The sequence below is a fragment of the Halichoerus grypus genome, chromosome 15 (genome assembly GCF_964656455.1).
Source record: "Halichoerus grypus chromosome 15, mHalGry1.hap1.1, whole genome shotgun sequence".
Taxonomy (NCBI): Eukaryota; Metazoa; Chordata; class Mammalia; order Carnivora; family Phocidae; genus Halichoerus; species Halichoerus grypus.
This window is the reverse complement of record NC_135726.1, coordinates 5,407,133-5,427,474: the sequence shown is the minus strand read 5'-3', so window position 1 is coordinate 5,427,474 and position 20,342 is coordinate 5,407,133. Positions and strand designations below refer to the sequence as shown.

At 44.4% G+C, this 20,342-nt stretch overlaps 1 protein-coding gene across 3 annotated transcripts in view; it reads left to right on the top strand.

Annotated features, from left to right (window-relative positions):
* Nucleotides 1-20,342, top strand: part of CDH13 (cadherin 13) — a 1,400,946-nt gene that overhangs the window by 821,150 nt on the left and 559,454 nt on the right. For all 3 annotated transcript variants that reach the window (XM_078063200.1, XM_078063199.1, XM_078063201.1), the window contains one exon: nt 16,624-16,740. In XM_078063200.1, coding sequence (XP_077919326.1) covers nt 16,624-16,740 — 117 coding nt within the window. The remainder of the gene's footprint in view (nt 1-16,623; nt 16,741-20,342) is intronic.

Here is a 20,342-nt window from a genome sequence, read left to right as displayed (position 1 = left end):
TGTTCTGCTGGTGGTAAATTCTTTCACCTTTGAAATATCTGAAAAAGTGTTTATTTTACCTTCAACTTTGGGAGATATTTTCCCTGGGTTTAGAATTCTGAATTGATTTTTTTTTCCTTTGAGTATTTTAAAGATTTGCTCCATGGTCTTCTGACTTGCATTGTTTCTCACAAGACATCTGCTGTCATCCTTATCTTTTTTTCCTCTGTAATGTGTCCTTTTTTATCCCCCTGGCTGCTCTTAAGATTTTATTTTTCTTACTGGTGTGAAGCATTTTGATTGTGATAAGAAACATTTTGAGGGGTGAATCAAGAGAGCATTGAAACAGATAAGATGTGAGCACTGGGAAAAGAGGTAAAATAAATATGGGCCTGCACAGATTAATTGAAACTGATAGTTGCTTCTTTGAGGCCAATACCAACTATCTTTTCAAGACGAGGAGAGATAGCATTACAGAATGTTCCCTGAAAGAAAAGTAATATCCAACACTTGTGAAGCAAAATATATACATATACAACATGTGCGTACATACATGCATATACATGTACATGTATACACACACACTTTTTATACCTACAACAACACTGTGATGTAGATACTATAATCTCCATTTTATACATGTTAAAACTGTGGCATGGAATAGTTGAACAAATTTAGCACAATGCTAGTAAGTGGCCGAGCTAGGATTTGAATACAGACCATCAATTTAACAGTCATGCCTGCAACCACTATTCTAAGCTGCTTCTTACAGTAGATGACAGCCAAGTGTACCAACAGCAAGATATTGATAGATCCAGAGGGCACCTGTGTTACAAATATCCTATGTTAAAGGACATAGAAGATGCTCATTACAGGGCAATGAGCTACTGTCTGATCTTCCAGTCTCTGGCTTAGATAGTGAGTTACTTCAGGTAGAAAATGTCCATAATCTTAGAAGCTAGACTTCTAGCTAGACAATATAGTGGACACGAACTTCCTACTCACTGATGTTTCTCCAGGGTATCAAACAGAAGACAGAAACTTCTGCAGGTGAAATGGAGGGAGTTCACAAACATGTTTGGACTCATGTATCAGTCTGGACAGCATAAGAAAGAAAGGACATAAAGCCAAAATTCTAGCTAACCTCTTTGGCCTAACTGTTGCACTGATAATGATAGCCATCATTTAGAGAGAATCTTCTAGGAGCAAAGTGCTTTACTTCTATTACTTCTGATCCTTAGAATAACAATCCACACTGCCACTACTCCAAACTCTATGCTTCTTTTAACGTTGAAACATTCTATGCAAATTATTTAACCTCCCTGTGCCTTAGTTTGCTAATCTGCAGCATGAGGTTAATACTAGTAACTACCAAAATGCTATTTTGAGGATGAAATGCAAAGATTCATCTGTAAAGTACTTAGGATAGTCCCTGGTGTATGGCAAGCACTCAGTAAGTGTAAGATGGTGGTCTTGTTGTCTCTGTTGTGTTCTTCTACCTACTTTGATTCCTGCTTTGTCCATCCAAACCTTAACCATCCTGCAAAAACAAGTCACCTTTCAGCCCACTATCCTGATTGCTTTGCTCAGGCACAATCTCTGTTTCTGCTAACAGTCAGTGAACACAACTTAGCATCTTCATGGATTTTATGACTCCACACAGGCTCATTCTGCCTTCTTGATTAGATTAATTCATCATTCACTCCATTCATATGTCATTTGAGCACTTACCAGGTACCAAGAATTGTTCTGGTTTACTAGGGTTATAATAGTAAATAAGAAGTAGAAATCAGATCTCTGCCTCATGGATCTTATATATTGGTGTGGAGTGGGAGTATAGACATAAAATATATAAATAAGTTAAAGATGTGGTATGTTAGATGGTAACAGTGATATGAACATAAATAAATCATGGAGAGGAAATAGAAAATGCTGGGGGAAATCATACAATCTTGGATACTGGGGCTGGGAAAGACTTCACTGAAGTAAGAGTATAAGCCATTGAGATGCAAGTGTAGAACATTCTTGGATGGGGTAGAACAAGTGCAAAGGCCCGAAGGTAGGAATGTTTATGATCCAAGAACTTCAAGGAGGATAGTACCACTGGAGTGGAGTCAGCAAAGGGTAGAATTGTAGGAGATACGGTTGGAGGATGAATGGGGTGAAGCAGATTGAACATATGTTCTAGGATGCCAGTACAACTGGACTGGGCCAGAGTAAGTCAGGGGGACTTGAGGTAAGAGGAGGCAGGGAGCAAATTACATAAAACGCTCTAGGCCAGTACAAAGATATTGGTTTTACTCCAAGTGTAGGAGGCCCCACTGGAAGCTATGAAGCAGAAGAGTGACATCATCCAGTTCAGGTTTTAACAGGACCACTCTGGCTGCTGGGAAGGAGGAATGGGGCTTGTTGAGGCAAGAGCAGAGGCTAGGGGACTGGTTAAAAGGCTTTTGCTATAATCCAGACAAAAGAGGATGTTAACCAGGACCAGGATAGTGGCAGTTGTAGGAAGGGTCAGGGAATGAGAAACAGTGAAAGTCTGAACATATTTTGAAAATTGAGCTCATGGACCAGATAAAGGATAAATGTGCTACATATAAGTTTAACTGGAAAAGATCCTAAATAAAATTATTTTAGTAATTAAAATTGTAACGTGTCAAGATAGCACATGCAGGAGGGAAGACATAGAGTGGGTGACAGCCCAGGCTCCTCACTCGCCAGTAATATGTCCTTAAGCAAGCTGTTTAACTTTTCTGGGCTTCAGTTTTCTCATCTGTAGCATGGGAGTGTAGCGGTGCTGACATCACAGAAATTTTGTGAGCATTAATGGGGAAAAGTGTTCGTAAGTCTTAGTGTCAAACCCATGGTAAGCGCTCAAACAATATTCTCTCTTGCCATTTAGAATTCGCTGATTTTCAAAGATACTTTCCTCTTTGTAAAAATGCTCAAAGAATTTAATGTGAAGCATTTGAAAACAAACAGAAGCGCTCCCTTCCTGTGGGGCAAGTTCACAGAGTAGCTGGGATGCGAACATATTTCTCTTGGTCCCATAATAGATTTTTTGAGCTCCATTATCAAATAGTTTCAATCCTGACTTTGAAAAAGAAGCCTGATCTGCCGTCTTTTAAGGAAGAATGGGCACCACATGGCAACTGAATATTTCTACCACGCTCTCCTCCCTTCAAGCCGTTGTTGTTTTACCATCCTGACATCAAAACCTCGGGGCCCAGGGAAACCTCAGATGTTGGAGAATATCAAATGTGGTCTTCTTCTCCCCTTATTCCTGGTAGATCTGATGCAACTTTGAACCTTCAAAGGCCGCAGTAATCAATGAAGTGGGGAGACACGTGACATTGAATGCATCATCGTGAAGATGCATTTATTGATGTAAAGTGCATCGTGTGGAACAGCAGTGGGGGCTGAATTAAAATGTGAGGATCTGTAATCCAGTGAAAAACCACAGAACAAAGGGAGGAGAGAGACACGGGGCAGGCTGATGAAAGACACTTTGCTGACTGGGGACTTCACTGAAGAGAGCTACATAAAAGGGAGATTACTGCTTAAGTAGGTTAATGTAACCCTGGTGTCTTAATTAAAGTGTCTTTAACAAAAGAGGAAGAGGAATAGTACTGGAAGTTTGGGGGAGGCGTCAGTGAAAGAGAAGAAATTTACAGAGGGGAGAAAAAGGAGGATAATTTATGTGAAATATTGGGAACGACTCCCAAAGCAAAATAATCTTGAATTTCAATCATGAAGGATATTTAAAAATTGGTTGGACAAAGGAGGCAATTGGCTTTGGCGGCCAGTGTGGGAAATAGCTTTCTAATTTTAGAGCTTGCAGCCATAACATTAAGAAGTTAACAACCAAAAACAAAGCAAGTGGATAAAAACAGGAGGAGCGAAGAGCTCAAAAACAGACCAAATGCAGAGACTGAGTCCTGGTAATGAGTACTTCCTTTCCTTAAATGCCAGGATACCGCTTTAAATGGGGTCCCTCTGTTGTGGATCCTGAGACAGGAATGCGCCATTCCAAAGGGGAGGATTGGTTGCACCCCCTGGTTCAGGGAAGCTCGATTTGGGGCCCTCCTTTCCCTGATCACCACAAGATTTGGCCTAAGAAGCTGGGTTTTACTTGGGGTGAAACAGTAAAGAAGCACCTGTTTTTGTATTTGAGGAAGTTCTACCCTGTTCTTCTCCAATTCCATCCTACAGGAACTCAATGACATCTGTCAGCATGCAGTCCCTCCTGGAGCCAGGCACACGTGAGGTCAAGCCTCATTGTAGGGTGGCTGTCTCTGCAGGAACAGCCAGGCCTGTCTCCTGCCAGTTAATGAGGCGATTCAGCTTCAGGGGAGAGGGGAATGGGCGTCCCTTCCAATCTGATGATTAAATGCATCAGGTGTTCAGTGAGACACAAGGTTCTTCCCTTCTCAGAGGTCACCTTAAGGCGTGGAAAAGTCAAAAAGTCCTTTGGAAAAAAATAGGAAAGAGATATTATCAGCTTGCCATTTGATATCAGGTAGCATTTATTAAACAGATAAATATTTATTAAACAGATCATCTTTATTAAGGTTTAGAGAATGAGGCCTGCATTTGCATACTAATAGGAACTGGCGGAAGAAACCCGAAGTTAATAGGAACTATTCAGAAGCCTCCATCTAACTTGAGTAGGAGAATGACACATGCTGACTGGGGACTTCACTGAAGAGAGCTACGTAAAAGGGAGATTACTGCTTAAGTAGGTTAATGTATAACTAATGTATAAGTAGGTAATGTATAATAGACACCTATTTTGTGTGTGTGTGTGTGTGTGTGTGTGTGTGTGTCTGTGTGTTATCAGGCAGGTAGAGAGGGCTGGAAGTAAGCGAGGGAGGAAGAGTACCCTAGTCAGAGGAACAGAACAAATGAAGGCATAAAGTCGTGATAGAGCACGGCATGTTTGGGAAAGAGCAACATGGTTGGAACATAGTAATGGGCTCCAGAGAGAGGTGTGGGAACCACTGGGGAATGCCCTGCCATGGCAACATGAGATCTGTTTTCAGTGCTGATGCTGGTTTGGGAATATGTCACAGATCCCTTAAAATGTTCATAACCTTTGACCTAGTAAACCCACTTGCGTTAGTCCATTCCAAAATCTGCTTGTTAGAGAAAAGCAAACAAGTAAGCAAATCAAACTGCATGTACACTGATATTTTATTTGCATTTTGTTTATAATAAAGAATTGGAAATACCTAAATTTGACAAGCATAAGGACAAGGGAATGGTTAAATGCATGCTGATACATCCACATGATGTATTGTACTGCTACTAAAATTATGTTTATAGAATCTGTGACACAGGAGGGAAAGAAGCTTGGCTTTTATCATTAGGTTCAAAGAGCAAGGTACAAAATTGTTCAGACCCTTCAATCTCAACTTAAGCAGAAAGTATGTTAAAACCTGGAAGGAAGGACACTGAAATGCTGTTTGTACGATACAGGGTTGCGAGTAAATGAATTCATTTTTTGTCCTGATTCCAAGGAGAATAGGTTCATTATAGAAACTTTAGAAAGTATATTAAACTACTACTTGCTCTCAAATCTTTATCTCGGTGTCTGCTTCTGGGTAGTCCAGACTAAGGGTGTGAGGTCCTGGTTGTTATGATTCTAGCATCCAGTAGGCTCATGTATAAGAGGAAATGATGAGACATGAAGGATCCACAGGTGAGCTGGGGAAATGTGATGATCACGGCAGGGAACATGGTACTAGAGAAGGACGGATGGATTCGGGAAACCCCTCTGGAAGTGGTAACCACTTGGGAGTGCAATATGGTGGGAATGAAGTAAACTATCCATGGGCCGTATGGGTGTAGTTCTTCAACTCTGAGGGAGGGAGACAGACACCCCTGTGGGTTGTGGCAGGAGTGGATGGGGCAGGATTCTCAATTTGGTTTAGGACATGCTGGGTTTGAGGTGCCTGCAGGATAGTCCTGTACCATTTACGATGGAACTTCCTTAGGGGAAATCATGTAGCCAACACCCAATAAATACCCACTGAATTGAAAAGAATTCTTTTTCCACATGTGGATTTTCTAATGGGGGCTTTCTTTAAAGGCTACTCACAAATTTATGAGCTCATGCAGACCAGAAAGTGTGGGATCTGGGGTACGTGCTCACACATCTAGAATACATACTCAAGTTAATACAGCTGTTGAGTCAGGAGTACATATGTGTATTAGAAAAACAAGTCCATCTGTAAAACGCTGCAAGATGCCTCCAGGTGTTCAGAATAGCTATTTAACATGAATATTTTATCAATGCCAGAGCAGACAGAGAGAAATTGTATCCATTATATCCCCATCACCATCACATGTGGTTGAACGGACCTCTGACTGAAGAATCTAAATATGTTTAAAACATTTTTCACCTCCAATGAAACTAGCAAGTCCCGATTTGTGTTGTTATTGCTCCTGCTAGATTCACGAAATATTTTGGAGGCAGTTGCATTTGGAAGTGTGGTTTGGCAAATTTTCATCCAAAGCATATGCTTTTATTTTATTTTGTAACTAGCAGTTCAAATGTGGGGAAGTTGACATTTTAGAGTAAGTGGTAGAATGTGTGTGTGTGTGGGGGGGTGTTGTTGTTTTACTTGTGTCTTATTTTTAAGTTCAACTTTTCAAATATAGGGATGGCTTAGGGTACAGAGAGCAGGAAAGAAAGCCCATTTAGGAAAATGTGTTCTCCAGGAATGGCTCCGCAGCTCTGACAAGGCGGAATCAAAGGCAGGGTCAGATCCCAGGCTTTTGCTGAAAACCATTCAGTGGCTTCTTGTGGTCCTCGGGATTCAGAACAATCCTGTGGACCAGGTCTGGCCACTCTCTCTTTCCAGCCTCTTCTGGGGCTCCTGGGAGCCCTTGCCCCTCTGCTCTAGCCCTTCTGGTCTTTGGCCGTGTCCTGCTTCTGTGTCTTCTCACTTGCCGCTCCCCAAGCCTGGAGCTCTTCCTCCTCCTGGTCCCCCCACCTGGCTGAATTCCACGTGGTCTTCCGATCTCAGCCTCATTGTCATTTCTTCCAGAAAGCAGTGGTCTTCCGCTGAGTGGTCCAAGGGGTGGATCTTCTGAAAATGTTCTATAGATTCTGTCACTTCACCAAGCACTGAGCACTCTAGGATGAAAAAGTCCAAACTGAGGGTGGCAGTAATATTGTTGTTAGAGAGCAGATTTCCATAGTGAAGAGGAAATAAAAAGGAGTCCTAGGCATCCTGCTCATTTACTTATTAGACATAACCGTGGAGCAACTACTCTAAACCAGACGCTGTGCTAAGCCCATTACCTAGATTACCCTAATTTTTACAATAACCATATATTTATTTAATAATTTTTGAATGTAATACTATTTTAAAAATTCCTTTTGGACACCTGCTATGTGCCTGGCCTTGTGCTAGGTGCCAGGGGACACACTACCAAACCAGAGAGACATGGTGCCTGCCCTCCTGGGACCCGTAGCCTCCTGGGACAGACAGACATTGATGGGCTGATGGCACTGAGTGAATGTGTAGTCAGAAGCTGAGACACAGACTCTGGATAGAAAGGGCAAGCTGCGGGCAATCCCCATAGCGAAGAGCCTGATGACATGGTGCTTAAGCTGAGAGTGGGAGGATGGATGGGGGTGGTCAACCAGGCACCAGAAGGGAGGGCTGGGGAGGGGCATTGCTAGGTGAAAAGTCCTCAGGTAAGCGATTATACCTGCAGAACCTGATAGGGCTTGTGTGGGAGAAGCAGAGCCACAATGACATGAGGGCCCCTGAGGTCACATATGTCATCCAAAGCCAAAACTGCTGGCCTTCCTGGGCCTTGGTAGCATTGGAAACTCCATCCTTTGACAAGGGGAAGCAAATATGGAATTGTTAAGGGGAAAGGGGATGTTTTAAAAGATCTTCCTGGCTGCTAGACAGAGAATTCTGGAGTCACCATTCAAATTGCAAATTCCTCTGATGAATCCTTCTTTTCTCCATTGACTTCTCTGGGCAAAGCCATTTCTTTTCCACCCTAAACACCCATAACGACAGAAATGATTGTCATATTCATTACATTTGGAAATGTGTTCTTTCCTTCGTGCTAATCATTCAGAGGTTCTGATATTGGTCCTTCCATTGCACAGTTCCTTGTTGTTAGACCGGCCATCCTCAAAGTCTCTGATAGACGACTTTCATCATTGGAGAAATTGTTTCTGATATCGCTGGCAATCACTTCTAGGAAAGCAGGTAGGCGTGGAGACTCTAGGAAACAGTGGCTTGCGCCCATTTCTCCCATTTGCAGACCAGCAGCCATTGAGAGACAGGCATGGCATAACTTACAAGAGCTGATCGGCTTCACTCCACGCTATGAATTCACCACCCATCATCTTCCCCTTTGATCCTACTTTTCAAGTGAGCTCTATCACGCCCGCTGCCATACCATGAGGTGAGCTCTGCAGGACTAATGGGCAATTTCCACATCACCCCATTGTCATTGTCATCGTAACTCTGTGCAGTGAGCCCACAGCAGATGACAGCTCCGCTGACATTTGGCCTCCAGAATATTGGGGAAATAGTAAATGAAGCGAGCTCTCATCAGTATCTCGGCTCTCAAGCCTCCTAAATTTGCTGTGGAAAGTTTGGTGTTTGTTGATTATTTCTTCCTTAAGTAGGCAAACTTCAGCCCCGGGAGTTAATAAAGCAAATTTTAAGTCTCAGCCCAGGTACAGCAAAGCTGGCTGAACTGTGCATTTGATTGCATACAAAATGTGAACGGAGGAACACAGATTCCCTCCTCCTGACAACTCTCAGAACAATGAGATCAGCTTCAAGAATGGAATAAATTGGAGATTGATTTCTGCAGTTCCATTCTTTTGCAGAAATTTGCAGACAATTAAGCTGTCCCCTGCAGTACAGGTAGCTGATCCTTTTAGCCAGAGGCTGATTGAGGTTTGCTCTCTATCCTCTGCACACATAGAGTTGTGATTCTCCAAATACACTTGAGTAAACAGGGCTAAGGAACTCTGTATGGATGCAGGCCTCCTTGTAAAGGTGGTCACCAGCTCAAGAGCTAAGTGACTTTGGGTAAGTCTCTTACATCTTTGAGCCTTAGGCCAATGGGCATGGTGGTTCTACCTGTGAGTTGTTGGATGGAGTAAATGGGATACTGGTCCCGCGTGCCTAGCATCCACCCGGCACATCCCTACCCCATAAATGGCGGTATTTGCTACTGCAGACTTGGTGAGTCCAGGACAAGGATGCCAAATAAATCTTCGGATTAGAAAGATGGGAAAGGAACAGGCTATACGACCTTATGACTAGAGTTTGGAATGCAAGCTTCAAACTCTCCAAAGGAATAATCTTCAGGATCCTTCAACCGGATGTGGAATTCAAACCCAAAGCATCACACCTTTGCATGAAACCAGTAAAGGCTTCTCACTGCTCAGGAGTACATCTGACCTTCCCACCTTGATCTACAACACTGTCCACACACAGGGCCAGGTTGACCACTGAGTCTCACGTGGCACCGCCCTCCCTTAACTCCTTGCCTCATCAGAGAGGATGCTCCCAGCTTCTGCAGTGTTTCGCCTTGTTGAAATATCTCCCCTTAGCACACGGCTTTGCCCAGGACTTACAATAGTAGGAGATAGAACAAAGGCAGATTCTTGTGGCTTCTTTGTTAAGTTGGTGCTATTTTCCCCTCTCATTTATTACCTGATACAAAAACAGGAACTGGGAGGGAGGGGAAGGCAGACCTGAGTTCTCTGGTCACTTCTGGCCCACGTGAGTATTGGCTCATGAAGATCCTCTGACAGGTGGCAAGACAGATTGACGCTACTTTCTGGTCTAGGGTTCGGTGTGAAGGGAACAGGGTTGTTTCTCTCAAATCTCAATGCTCTTGGGGGGGTCTCAGCTGGGTGTGGTGGGAGGGGACAGTGAGAACCAAAGCCTGGAGTGTGGTCCCAGTGACGGAGTGCCATGCGGCCCAAAGCCTTTCTGTTCTCCTTCATTTCTGGAGCGCCTTGCCCTTGCAGTATCTACTCTGGGCACCTTGCAGTATCTATTCTGGAGCGCCTTGCCCTTGCAGTATCTACTCTGGGCACCTATGACACCTGGGTGTCATAGGTGGCTTCTGTGGGAATAAATCTTGTCATGGGACACCTGTGTGGAGGAGGCTCATCGGGAAGAGGTCTTGGCATCCTCACCTATGGGGGAGTGAGAACAGCAGGAGTCTCAACCATCATGGGACCAGCGGGGACCCTGGACACCTGCACATGGTCCCACTGGAGGCCGGGGGCCTGGGCCCCTTACAGTCACTGGGTGTCGCCTCCATCCCTTTCTCCTTCACAATCCTCACACCATGGAGGCAAGTCCATGAAAACACTGTGGAAGCATATTGTGATTCCCTTTCCTGAAATGTCGGGAGACGGCAGATGGGTACAGGCAGAAAGTAGATTCCTGATAGCCTGTGGCCGGGGCTTGGAATAGGGGAGTGGCTAAATGTGGGCACCAGCTCTCCTTCAGGATGATGGAAATGTTCTAAAATTAGGTTGTGGTGATGATTGCTCAGCTCTGTAAATTTCCTGATCATCACTGCATTGCACGCTTAAAAACGGGTGCATTTGATGGTTCTTAAGTTCTACCTCGAAAACAATTTCAAAGTGCCGTGGGAAGTAGAGGACAGAGGGACTCCACTCTGCCTCTCTCCAAATTGAACACTCATACTTGCATTTTCGGAGGAACCTCTGTGCCCTGTGAAGGCAGGGCTGGGAAAAGGAAGAAATGCGACAAATGAGCATCCTCACGTTCCCTCTTGAAGTCTGTTCTCCACACAGCAGCCGGCATGTGAGTCTTTTTAATTGTAGGTGGGCTCCTGTCACCTTTCAGATTAAACCCCCACCCCCCAAGACTCACATCTCTCACAAAGTAAAAGCCAGAGTCCTCTCTGTGGACTCCACTCCTAGCCAGCCAGCATCTAAATTCCTTTCCCAGGTCCCTGGCTGGTCTCCTCCCCATGCTCCTCCCGGTGCTCCTCCAGGTGCTCTGGCCAAGCAGGCCGCCTCCCTCCTGCTGCCTGGCGGTCCCTCCTCCCCATGCGCATATGGCTCCCTCCTCCACCTTTCCAGGCGGCCCTTCCCCTGGCCTCCCTGGCAAAAACCTCAGCAGCCATCCACCCCGCACACCTTGCTTGTTTGTGCTCCGGGCCATTGTTCTGCTTGTCTTTCTCCCCACACTAGAATGTGAGCTCCATGGGGCAGAGGTTTGTCTCCTGCACCGTACTTTCCCAGATGCTTAGAATTACTCCTGGTAGAGAGGAAGGCTCCATGGGTAGTATTTGAAAAAATGAATGAATGAATGAATATGAATCCAGTCTTCCTCCCCTTTTCACATTCTTCACTTCTTTCCTCCTTCCTCCTTCCCCAGCCCCCGGCCCCTCCGCTGGCCACAGTTATTAGGATGCCCCCCCCCTTATTTCCAGCGTGCTCTTTTCACTGTGTGATGTGACACCCTCAGGGAGTGTGAAACTTCCTTCTAACACACTGCCAATTTCTCCTGACATTGAGAAGCAGAGAAGAAAGCAAATGGGATTGTAAACCCAAACACCCTACAACAGAAAGACAAAAGGCTCCAGTGAGCCCGCAGGAGATGAGAGACGTTCTGGAAAGGGGCTGATTCTCCTGTAATAAAGTCCTGCATGAGCGAGTCTCCCCGAGGACACGGTTCTGCCCCTTTGACTTGAGCAAGATTGGATGAGGCTGCTGCAGGCCTCCTTCTCTTCCAGGCTCAAAGATGCGGAAGATCATCGTCCAGCAACTGCAGGGCCATAGGGAGGGCCCCATGGGAGGCACACGCCTGTATGTGTGCCCCCGTGGCTGAGAAAACTGCCTCAGTCTGAAGCAGGAAGGTGTGTTGTGTGTGTCTTATGTGTCCTTGGGTTTAGGCTTGTCGTGTGTGGCTGTTGCATATGTATTTATTCATGAGTGTGTGTGTGTGTGTGTGTGTGTGTGTGTGTGTGTACACGTGGTGTGCCTGAGCATTTGTGTCCGATGAGAATTTTGACATCAGTGTTCAGGTGTCTAGTGAATCTGGAAATCTGGAGGCGTCTGTGTGTCTATGTGGGTCTGTGTTAAGATCTGGCCTTATGCCACCGACAGCTGAATTACTCACTCGTAAAAGGGACTGAGTGGCTTGTCTTCATTTCTTCACATCCCTGTTCTGGTATTAATAAGACCCATCCTTCACTTTTGTGCCGTTCTTTGGAGAGCACAGAGCACTTCCATGCACAACTTCTCATTTCATTCTGAGAACCAAGAGCATGGGCAGATTATCCCCCCTTACAGATGAGAGATTCCCCTTCACCCTTTCTCTGTCCTCAAGAAGAGCAGTTTCCATCCTCCCTGCTTGGGCTGACTGCTACTGATCCACCCCCATCCCATCCCCATGGGCACGCACCCTCATCACTTGCCCCCTGCGCTCGCCCCACGCCACGGTTTCCCTCTGCAAGCCCTTTCCTCCCTGTGCCCGGCACACGTCCTGGCCTCCCCTCTAATAACTGACATGATAAACTTCTTTCCGTGTCTCTCCTTACCTTCTGCACCAAAGCCCTCGCTTCTCATTGATTCCCTGACACCCAGCCCTAACACACTGTTAAGCTGCTCTTTCTAAAATCAATACCTATTCGTTGTCCAGTCCAACAGCCTCCTTATGGTATTCGGCTTTTTGGAAGGGATGTCTGCATTGTGTGATATGGCCTTGCAACCCCTTCCTTCTTGACATTCTTACCTCTTCATCCTTCTGGTTTCCCCCTTTTTGCCACCTAACCTTTCCGTGGCTTTTACTGGCCTTTTAGAAACCCATCGGATGGTTGAGCCCTCCCCTTCCCCTCTTGACATACTGTGCGTGGCGTCAGCTTCTCCTTTCTGTCCAGCTACCCTTGTACCTGGGTGATTGTGACATCTCTCTCCCTCAGTCATTGCTCCCTCCCGAAGACAACTCTTTCTGTGCCCTCTAGAAATCTCTGTTGGATGCCCAACAGCCCCTCAAGTCTACCAGTCTACAGCATGCAACACCTGTGCCCAGAACTGCTGTTTTGTTTGTTTTGTTTTTTTCTCTTCGCCCACCGTCTTGGTAATGGCAACATCAGAAGTCAGGAAATCCTCACACAGCTGCTCCTTTACCCCGATGTTCCATTCTTTCCCACATGTTGTCTCTTCTCCTTCTATAAACAGCTCTTAGGTTGGTCAGATTCTTTATATTCCCTCGGCTTCTGTGTTCTTTCCTTGAGGTTACCCCCCCGCCCCAGCCTGGTACATTCAGAGGCTTCCCATCCTGGACTGACAGATACAAGCACACACAGTCGGGCATAAACACACTGCACAGCACACCTGTCTAGATCTGCACAAGGTGTATGACTGTCAGTCACATTAGATGCTCTGGCTCCTATGTGGTCCCCATCACACGAAAGCACATGGCTTCAGAGCACACAAACCCTTTAGCACAGACCTGATCAAAGACACAGAAGCACGTATCAAGGTAGACATTTGTCAACAAACACATAGTTGTAGATTTACACATAAATCACAGCCAAAGACAAAAGCAGAGCAACTGACATGAAAACACAGCCACGGACAAATAGTTATTGAGGTCCCTGCCATTGTGAGGCAAAAAGTTGGGAGACACAGGAGGTCCCGGCCCCCAGAATTCCTTCCTGCGCTCACCATGGAGGGCTCTCGGATGCACACGGAAGCATCTCTAAAATCAGCCATTCCCACCTTCTACCCTGCTCTCTTCTACACATGCTGTTTGCCATTCTGAGACTCAGAGCTGCCTGCTTCTTTTCTTAGGCACTTTAGACCCAAGAGCTGACACAGCTGTGCTGGTTGGTAAGCTTCTGGGATGCCGTGAGAGCTGGGGACGGGGACTGGCCACTGCAGGCTTGCTCACTGGTGAGCGGGGAGGCCACCAGCTGTAGGAATGGAGACTCGGGAGCCTGACCCCCTAGGTCCCCATGAGGACAAAAATATCACCCATCCACAGACCTGCAAACACCAATAAGCCCTTTACTACAAACAGTGGAAAGTTTTGTTACTGATGACACAGTATGCTTTTTCATTACTTTAGAAACATTACACCTGTTGTCATCATGAACTGAAGCCTACCTTTGCCGTGTCACAGAGCCAAATCACCAACCCCTCATATTTGCATAGAACTTTAAGTCTTTTCAGAGTGCTTGCTGAGACATTCTCTCATCTAAACCTCAAGATTTCTTTTATTGTAAGTGAGATTCATATGTTGTACATATTTTACATATTTTCTATTCCTTTGCCTTTCCCTCACAAACCAACAGAATCTTCACAGATGTTATGTACATCAGTGTTCTATGAATATAATCCACTGGGTTTTTCATTGTCTGATCATGGTCTGTTCCATTCTCTCTTTCTCTATGCTGTTTTTTGCCTGGCTGGGCTGCATTATTTTGTTGTTGGTGGTGGTTGGATGGGTGGATTTGTTGTTGTTGTTTTAACCCTTGCTATTTTTACTCGATTACATATACAACACTCTAGTTTTCTGTCTTTACCTGAATAGAATTATTTGGTCTTCCCAGAAACCAAAGAGTCTTTATTTGCACTCATACATTGAGATGTTAAATGTTATTCTTTTATGCTTACTATAGTTTATGTAAGATCGGAAGTGCCTAGTATGGTGTTCTGTGTTTCCCTACACATTTTCTCCTACGTATTCTCTCCACTAGCTAGGTGAATTGAGCAAGTCATATGGCCTCTCTGAACCTGATGTTCCTCATTAGTTGAGGACGGACAAGATTTACTTGAGAAGTTAACTGCAAATATGAGAGTGGACACATGTAATGTGCCCAGCACATTGCCCAGGGCACACGTGAGAAATTGTTATTATTAGAGTAGTCTGTGGTGGTGATTGTGGAAGCAGTCAAATGTGGTAGTCGTGATTAGAACATGCTCTTCAAGGCTGCATTACTGCTAACTATCGAAGAGTGTCTCCTGCTGATGGACCCAAATTCAACTTTGTCTTGCCATTGAACATTCAGGTTGTTTGCCATTTTTACCCCTAATAAATAATGTCTAGCTGAATACATTCCTGCATACAGTTTTATTCTTCTTTTGAATTTAGCATTTGAATGGATTCCTAGGACTGATATCGCCAAGTGAAGGGATATGTACTTTTGTAAGATTCCCAATAACTAAATATTGCCTGATTGCTTCCCACAAGAGGACCATCAGATTACACTCCCACCAAAATCTAGAGAAAAATTACAGAAGCTTTCTTAGCCTTAGTTGATCTGGTTTCCTGTTTGACTTTTCTTATACAGATTTTCCTTTAAAACTATACGCACAGACACACACACATACATGCATGCATATACACACATACTTTTGTGGGGCATGGATCAGTGATGGTACTTAAATATCATTTGCCACCTGATTTTGGTAGGAGCCTGTTGCCCAAAGTTTGAGACGCTTACGTTTGGTGGTACATAACATAATTTCGGTTAGTAGGTAGCATTGACTGAGATTGGTTTATATACTGAAAGTGATATTCCCCTTTCAATTCTCTTTCAGTCCTCTGATCAGATCAAGGGGAAAGTCTGAGCTTGGTGCTCACAATCCTTTAATGCCCCACTACACCTTTCTTATCTCCCTGTTAAAAATATCTTAGGGGCACCTGGGTGGCACAGTCCGTTGAGTGTTAGATTCTTGGTTTCAACTCAGGTCCTGATATCACGGTGGTGAGATCGAGCCCCACATCAGGCTCTGCACTCAGCACGGAGTCTGCTTGAGACTCTCTGCCCCTCCCCCACCTCTCTCAAATAAATAAATCTTTAAAAAAAAATAAAAAAGGAAAAGAGGACCTTATTTTTTCCCCTGCGTTTCTAGCTCAAATTGAATACCATCATTTGGTCTCCAGTATGTTTATTTTCATGTTTTCCTACTTTTTATGGAAAGCAATACAGGTACTTCGTTTAAATTATGATACAAAGTTTCCTTTTTTGCGCACATTTATGTCATTGAATAGGTAAATTACTGACAGGGCAGAAATCTTGACAGTGCTGTTCCAATAATTGAAGCTTGGAGCATATATACTGCATGGGTAGTGCATTCCAACAGTTGACCTACTAATAATAACAAATAGTCCTCGAGAAAACATTGACTAGGAGTCCCCATATTGCCTGATATAGTTTGGACCTTTGTGATTGCCCCTTCATCCCTATTCATTTTTGAGCATAAGGACCTTGCAGTTGACCATGAGGAGAGTCACTTTTATATCCAGTGGGTTCTGTGGGTTAGTGATCAGGTGAGTAATCTCCTCACTTGGCAGATTAAGAACGGGAATATACAAGTACTGAAGGATGTATAAATCAAGACTGACATTGTGAATAGAATGATTCAGAAGATGGGATTAAAGAGCTTAATGATAGTCATTGTGAATCACAATGTCAGCTTTAGTATGATTCTAACGATGTACTTGCTAACACTAATGAGGTTTGATAGAATAAAATTAACAATGTCCAAACAGCTGTATGCTTTCACAACAAAGGAACCATATCTCAGAGCAGACTGATACATTCTTTCCGTGAGGGACTTTTGTCAATTGATTTTGTTTTTTTCTCTTTTAGGATATATTTAAATTTGCAAGAACTTCTCCTGTCCCAAGACAAAAGAGGTCCATTGTGGTATCTCCCATTTTAATTCCAGAGAATCAGAGACAACCTTTCCCAAGAGATGTTGGCAAGGTAAGTCAGACAAAAGACAAATGACATAACAAAGGCATGTTTTTATTAAGAGGAGAGCATACACAAGGCAAGCTGACTTTGACTGTCTTGGTGGCCACCTGAAATCGGTCTCTATTCCTCTATGATAAGAAGCCATGATGGTTTTGCCAATAAAAGAATGACAAAAATCCATCAAACAACAAAAAAGTATTTACAAAAAAACAATAATAACCCCTCTGAATATCATGCTTTGGAGAGCTACATGGCAAATAACAATGCTAAAGTTATGTCTGTAAGATGTCATTTGTTAAGAAATAGATTCATTGCTTTTAAGATCACGTCCAGGCAACCAGTCAGATACTTTGCTATACTATACTAGTATAGTAATGTGATGATACATGGCCTTTTTATTTAGATCCTAGTTTTCTTTTCCTTTTTTTATTTTTAAAGATTTGTTTATTTATTCAAGAGAGAGGAAGAGAGTCAGGGGGAGGGGCAGAGGGAGAGGGAGAGAGAGTCTTAAGCAGACTCCACCTGGAGCTCAGAGCCCAATGTGGGGCTTGATCTCATGACCCCAAGATCACAACCTGAGCCAAAACCAAGAGTCAGATGGCCCAAATGATTGCACCACCCAGGCACCCCTAGAACCTAGTTTTCAAAGGTGTAAGTCCAGGAGCACCACGGGGTCAGCTCTCTAAAAACTAAACCAGATCAAAAGAACTAAATCATCCTAACCAGACCCAGAAAACATTGTTGCATGAGTCAGGGCAATAACTTTTCCAGGAAGAAATATTTACTGTTAAATGGGCAGAAATACTGATGTGCCTGGTCAACACATCCTCTTCCCCTAGAAAAGCCAACATGGAGAATCAAATTTAAACCAGTTGGTATCTTTTGGTCATCACAGAATTTGAACAGTGGTGGTTAGTTCAACAAATGACCTTAATGCCTAGTTCTATTGGACTATTTATTCATTCATTACATAAATAAGGAGCATCTGTTATATGGCAGACTCCAAGATTGGGCCTGGATGACTATTGGTATGAACAGCACAGAAGCCCCGATTGTGATAGACCTTGTATGGTAGTGGGGAGACAGATATTTTGATGAGTAAATAAACAAACAAGAAAATTGCAAAGGATAAGAAATTCTGTGAAGAGCAGAAGCAGCTCTTCAGAAAGAGAGTAAATGGCCAGACCAGGGAGTAGATGGACAGAAGTGTTCACACAAGTGGCTGGGAATGCTGGTTGGAGACCCTGGTGTTTGATTGGAGACTGGAAAGATGAGAAAGGGACATCCATGGGAAGATCTGGGGAGGCTGCATTCTTAGCAGAGGGCACTGCATATGCAAAGGTCTGCAGGTGGGAAAGAGTGAGGCATAGTTGGGGAGGAAAATGTCTGGATGACTGCAATGAGGCAAGCAAGGAAGAGAGTGTTAAGAGCTGAAGTCAGAGAAGCTGGCCTGTCGTAGGGCCTCCAGAGACCATGGTGAGTGGGAATTTCATTGTGTACACATCAAGGAACCACTGGAAGTTCACCCCATGTGTGTGCTGAAAGACCCCAAGGCAGCCTCATAGGGAATGATTTGTGGGAGCAGAGTGGTCAGGAGAAGTGGACACAGAAAGATCTGCCAAGAGGGGTGTTTTAGGGTGACCTGGACCTGAAGTGAGGGTAACTTGCACTATTAGAAATCTCTTCCTGTTGGAAATTAAAGGCATCAATAATCCAAAGTCCTAGTAATCACCGTATTTGTGATTTTAAACTATCACTGTGCCAAAGACACCTTTCTTTAAGCAAAATCTTGCCAGGAGTCCAGGACATGATGCAGAAGGAACCAGAGCTGTTCCAAGTGGACAGCAGTGGGGTTGATGAGCCCTGCCTTTGGACAGCCCTAACCACTGTGATGGCCCTTGTATAGGTGCCCCTGAAGCCAAGGGTGGCATTCACCAAGGGCCAGATTCCTCAAGTCTGCAAGGCTCTGCCCCCACACAGTTTCAGAGACCAAGTTGCATCTTGCTCTTTAGACCTTTATGTAAGCCTGGTGTTGTCAACCCTCATTGTACATCAGAGTTGCCTAGGGCAGTTAAAATACAGATGCCAGGCTCCACCTTCCAAGATCAATTCAGTTGGTCAAGGAGTGAGAACCAAGCATCAGTATTTTTTTTTTTTTAAAGATTTTATTTATTCATTTGAGACACAGAGATACAGAGAGAGAGCATGAGCAGGGAGAGAGGCAGAGGGAGAAGGAGAAGCAGGCTCCCCGCTGAGCCAGGAGCCCGATGTGGGGCTCAGTCCCAGGACCCCGGAATCATGACCTGAGCCGAAGGCAGATGTTTAACCATCTGAGCCACCCAGGCGCCCCTGTATTTTTTTTTTTTTAAATCCCAGGTGATTCTGATGGGCAGCCAGGGTTGGAAACCACTGGCCTAAACCAGTCCTACTTTAAGAGGAGCTATGGACCAGCAGCATCAGCACCACCTGGTTGTGAATAGGTTTTGCTGTATGTCTATGCTTTTTATGCCTTTGAAAGAACTTTTTTCGTCTTTGTGCCTGCTTGGTTTTATTCATTCATCTTATCCTTTCCTTTATATCCTATTATATTATTTCCTTTATATCCTTTATATCCTACCTTCATCAACTCCACTAATAGCTAACAAGTGATGCTCTGCTGAACTGTGAGAGAGTATATGGGTATCTTCAGAGAGTGCTGGGGAGGTGGGGAGAAAGGATACATATCCCACCCACCCACCCAAACTCTCTGAGTCAGGCAGCTCTAATTTTATAAATATCACATATCAGACTTCAGTGTAGGATGCCATTTGAAGTAGAGACTCTGTGTTTATGAAAGCATAAAGATACTTGTCTCACTTTGGTTTCCCCCAGAAGCTGACCCTGAGACAAGAATTCTAAGGCAAGTAGTTTATTTAGGAGATGAAGAGAATACTGGTAAGGGAGTGAGGAAGTGAGACAGGGAAAGAAAGCAGCCATTTGAGAGGCCTGTTTATCAAGGCAACTGTGGCTGTATGTTGGTGACTGCATTGTAATCCCAAGGGGAAATGCTAGGAAATGGTATAAAGCACACTCTGCAGGGGAGGGAGCTGGGGTGTTTATACACCAACCCATCCGTCTTTGGTTGAGGGTCTTTCCCAAAGGTGTAAATTCTCCAGCACACCCAGCCTTCCCTGTGCTCTGGCTCCAGCACAAGGGCCTTCTGAGGCCGGGGAGAGACAGCTGGAAGTCTGCTGGTGTGCCCTGAAAAGGTGAGATCCAAGGGCGGGGACAGGGCACTGAAGGATTCTGTTCCATCACTGAACTTAATATAAATACTCTTGCTTTACAGGCCAGGTTTTCCTTGTCTCATCTTCTGCTCCCATTTCATTTTCTGAACTAACTTTCTTGTCTCATCCCTTTGAAGCTGACTGTACTTGCTTCTTTCCATTAATAAATACTCGCAGCATCCCAGGCAGGAAAATCTCTGAAATTCATGTCAATTCACATCAATAAGCACATATTCAGAATCTGCTATTTACAAGGCACTGTGTGAGGGGCTGGAGAGTTAATGACAAAAGGGAATAGACAGGGTCCTTAATCTCACAGGATTACAGAAGAGTAGAAAAAATCAT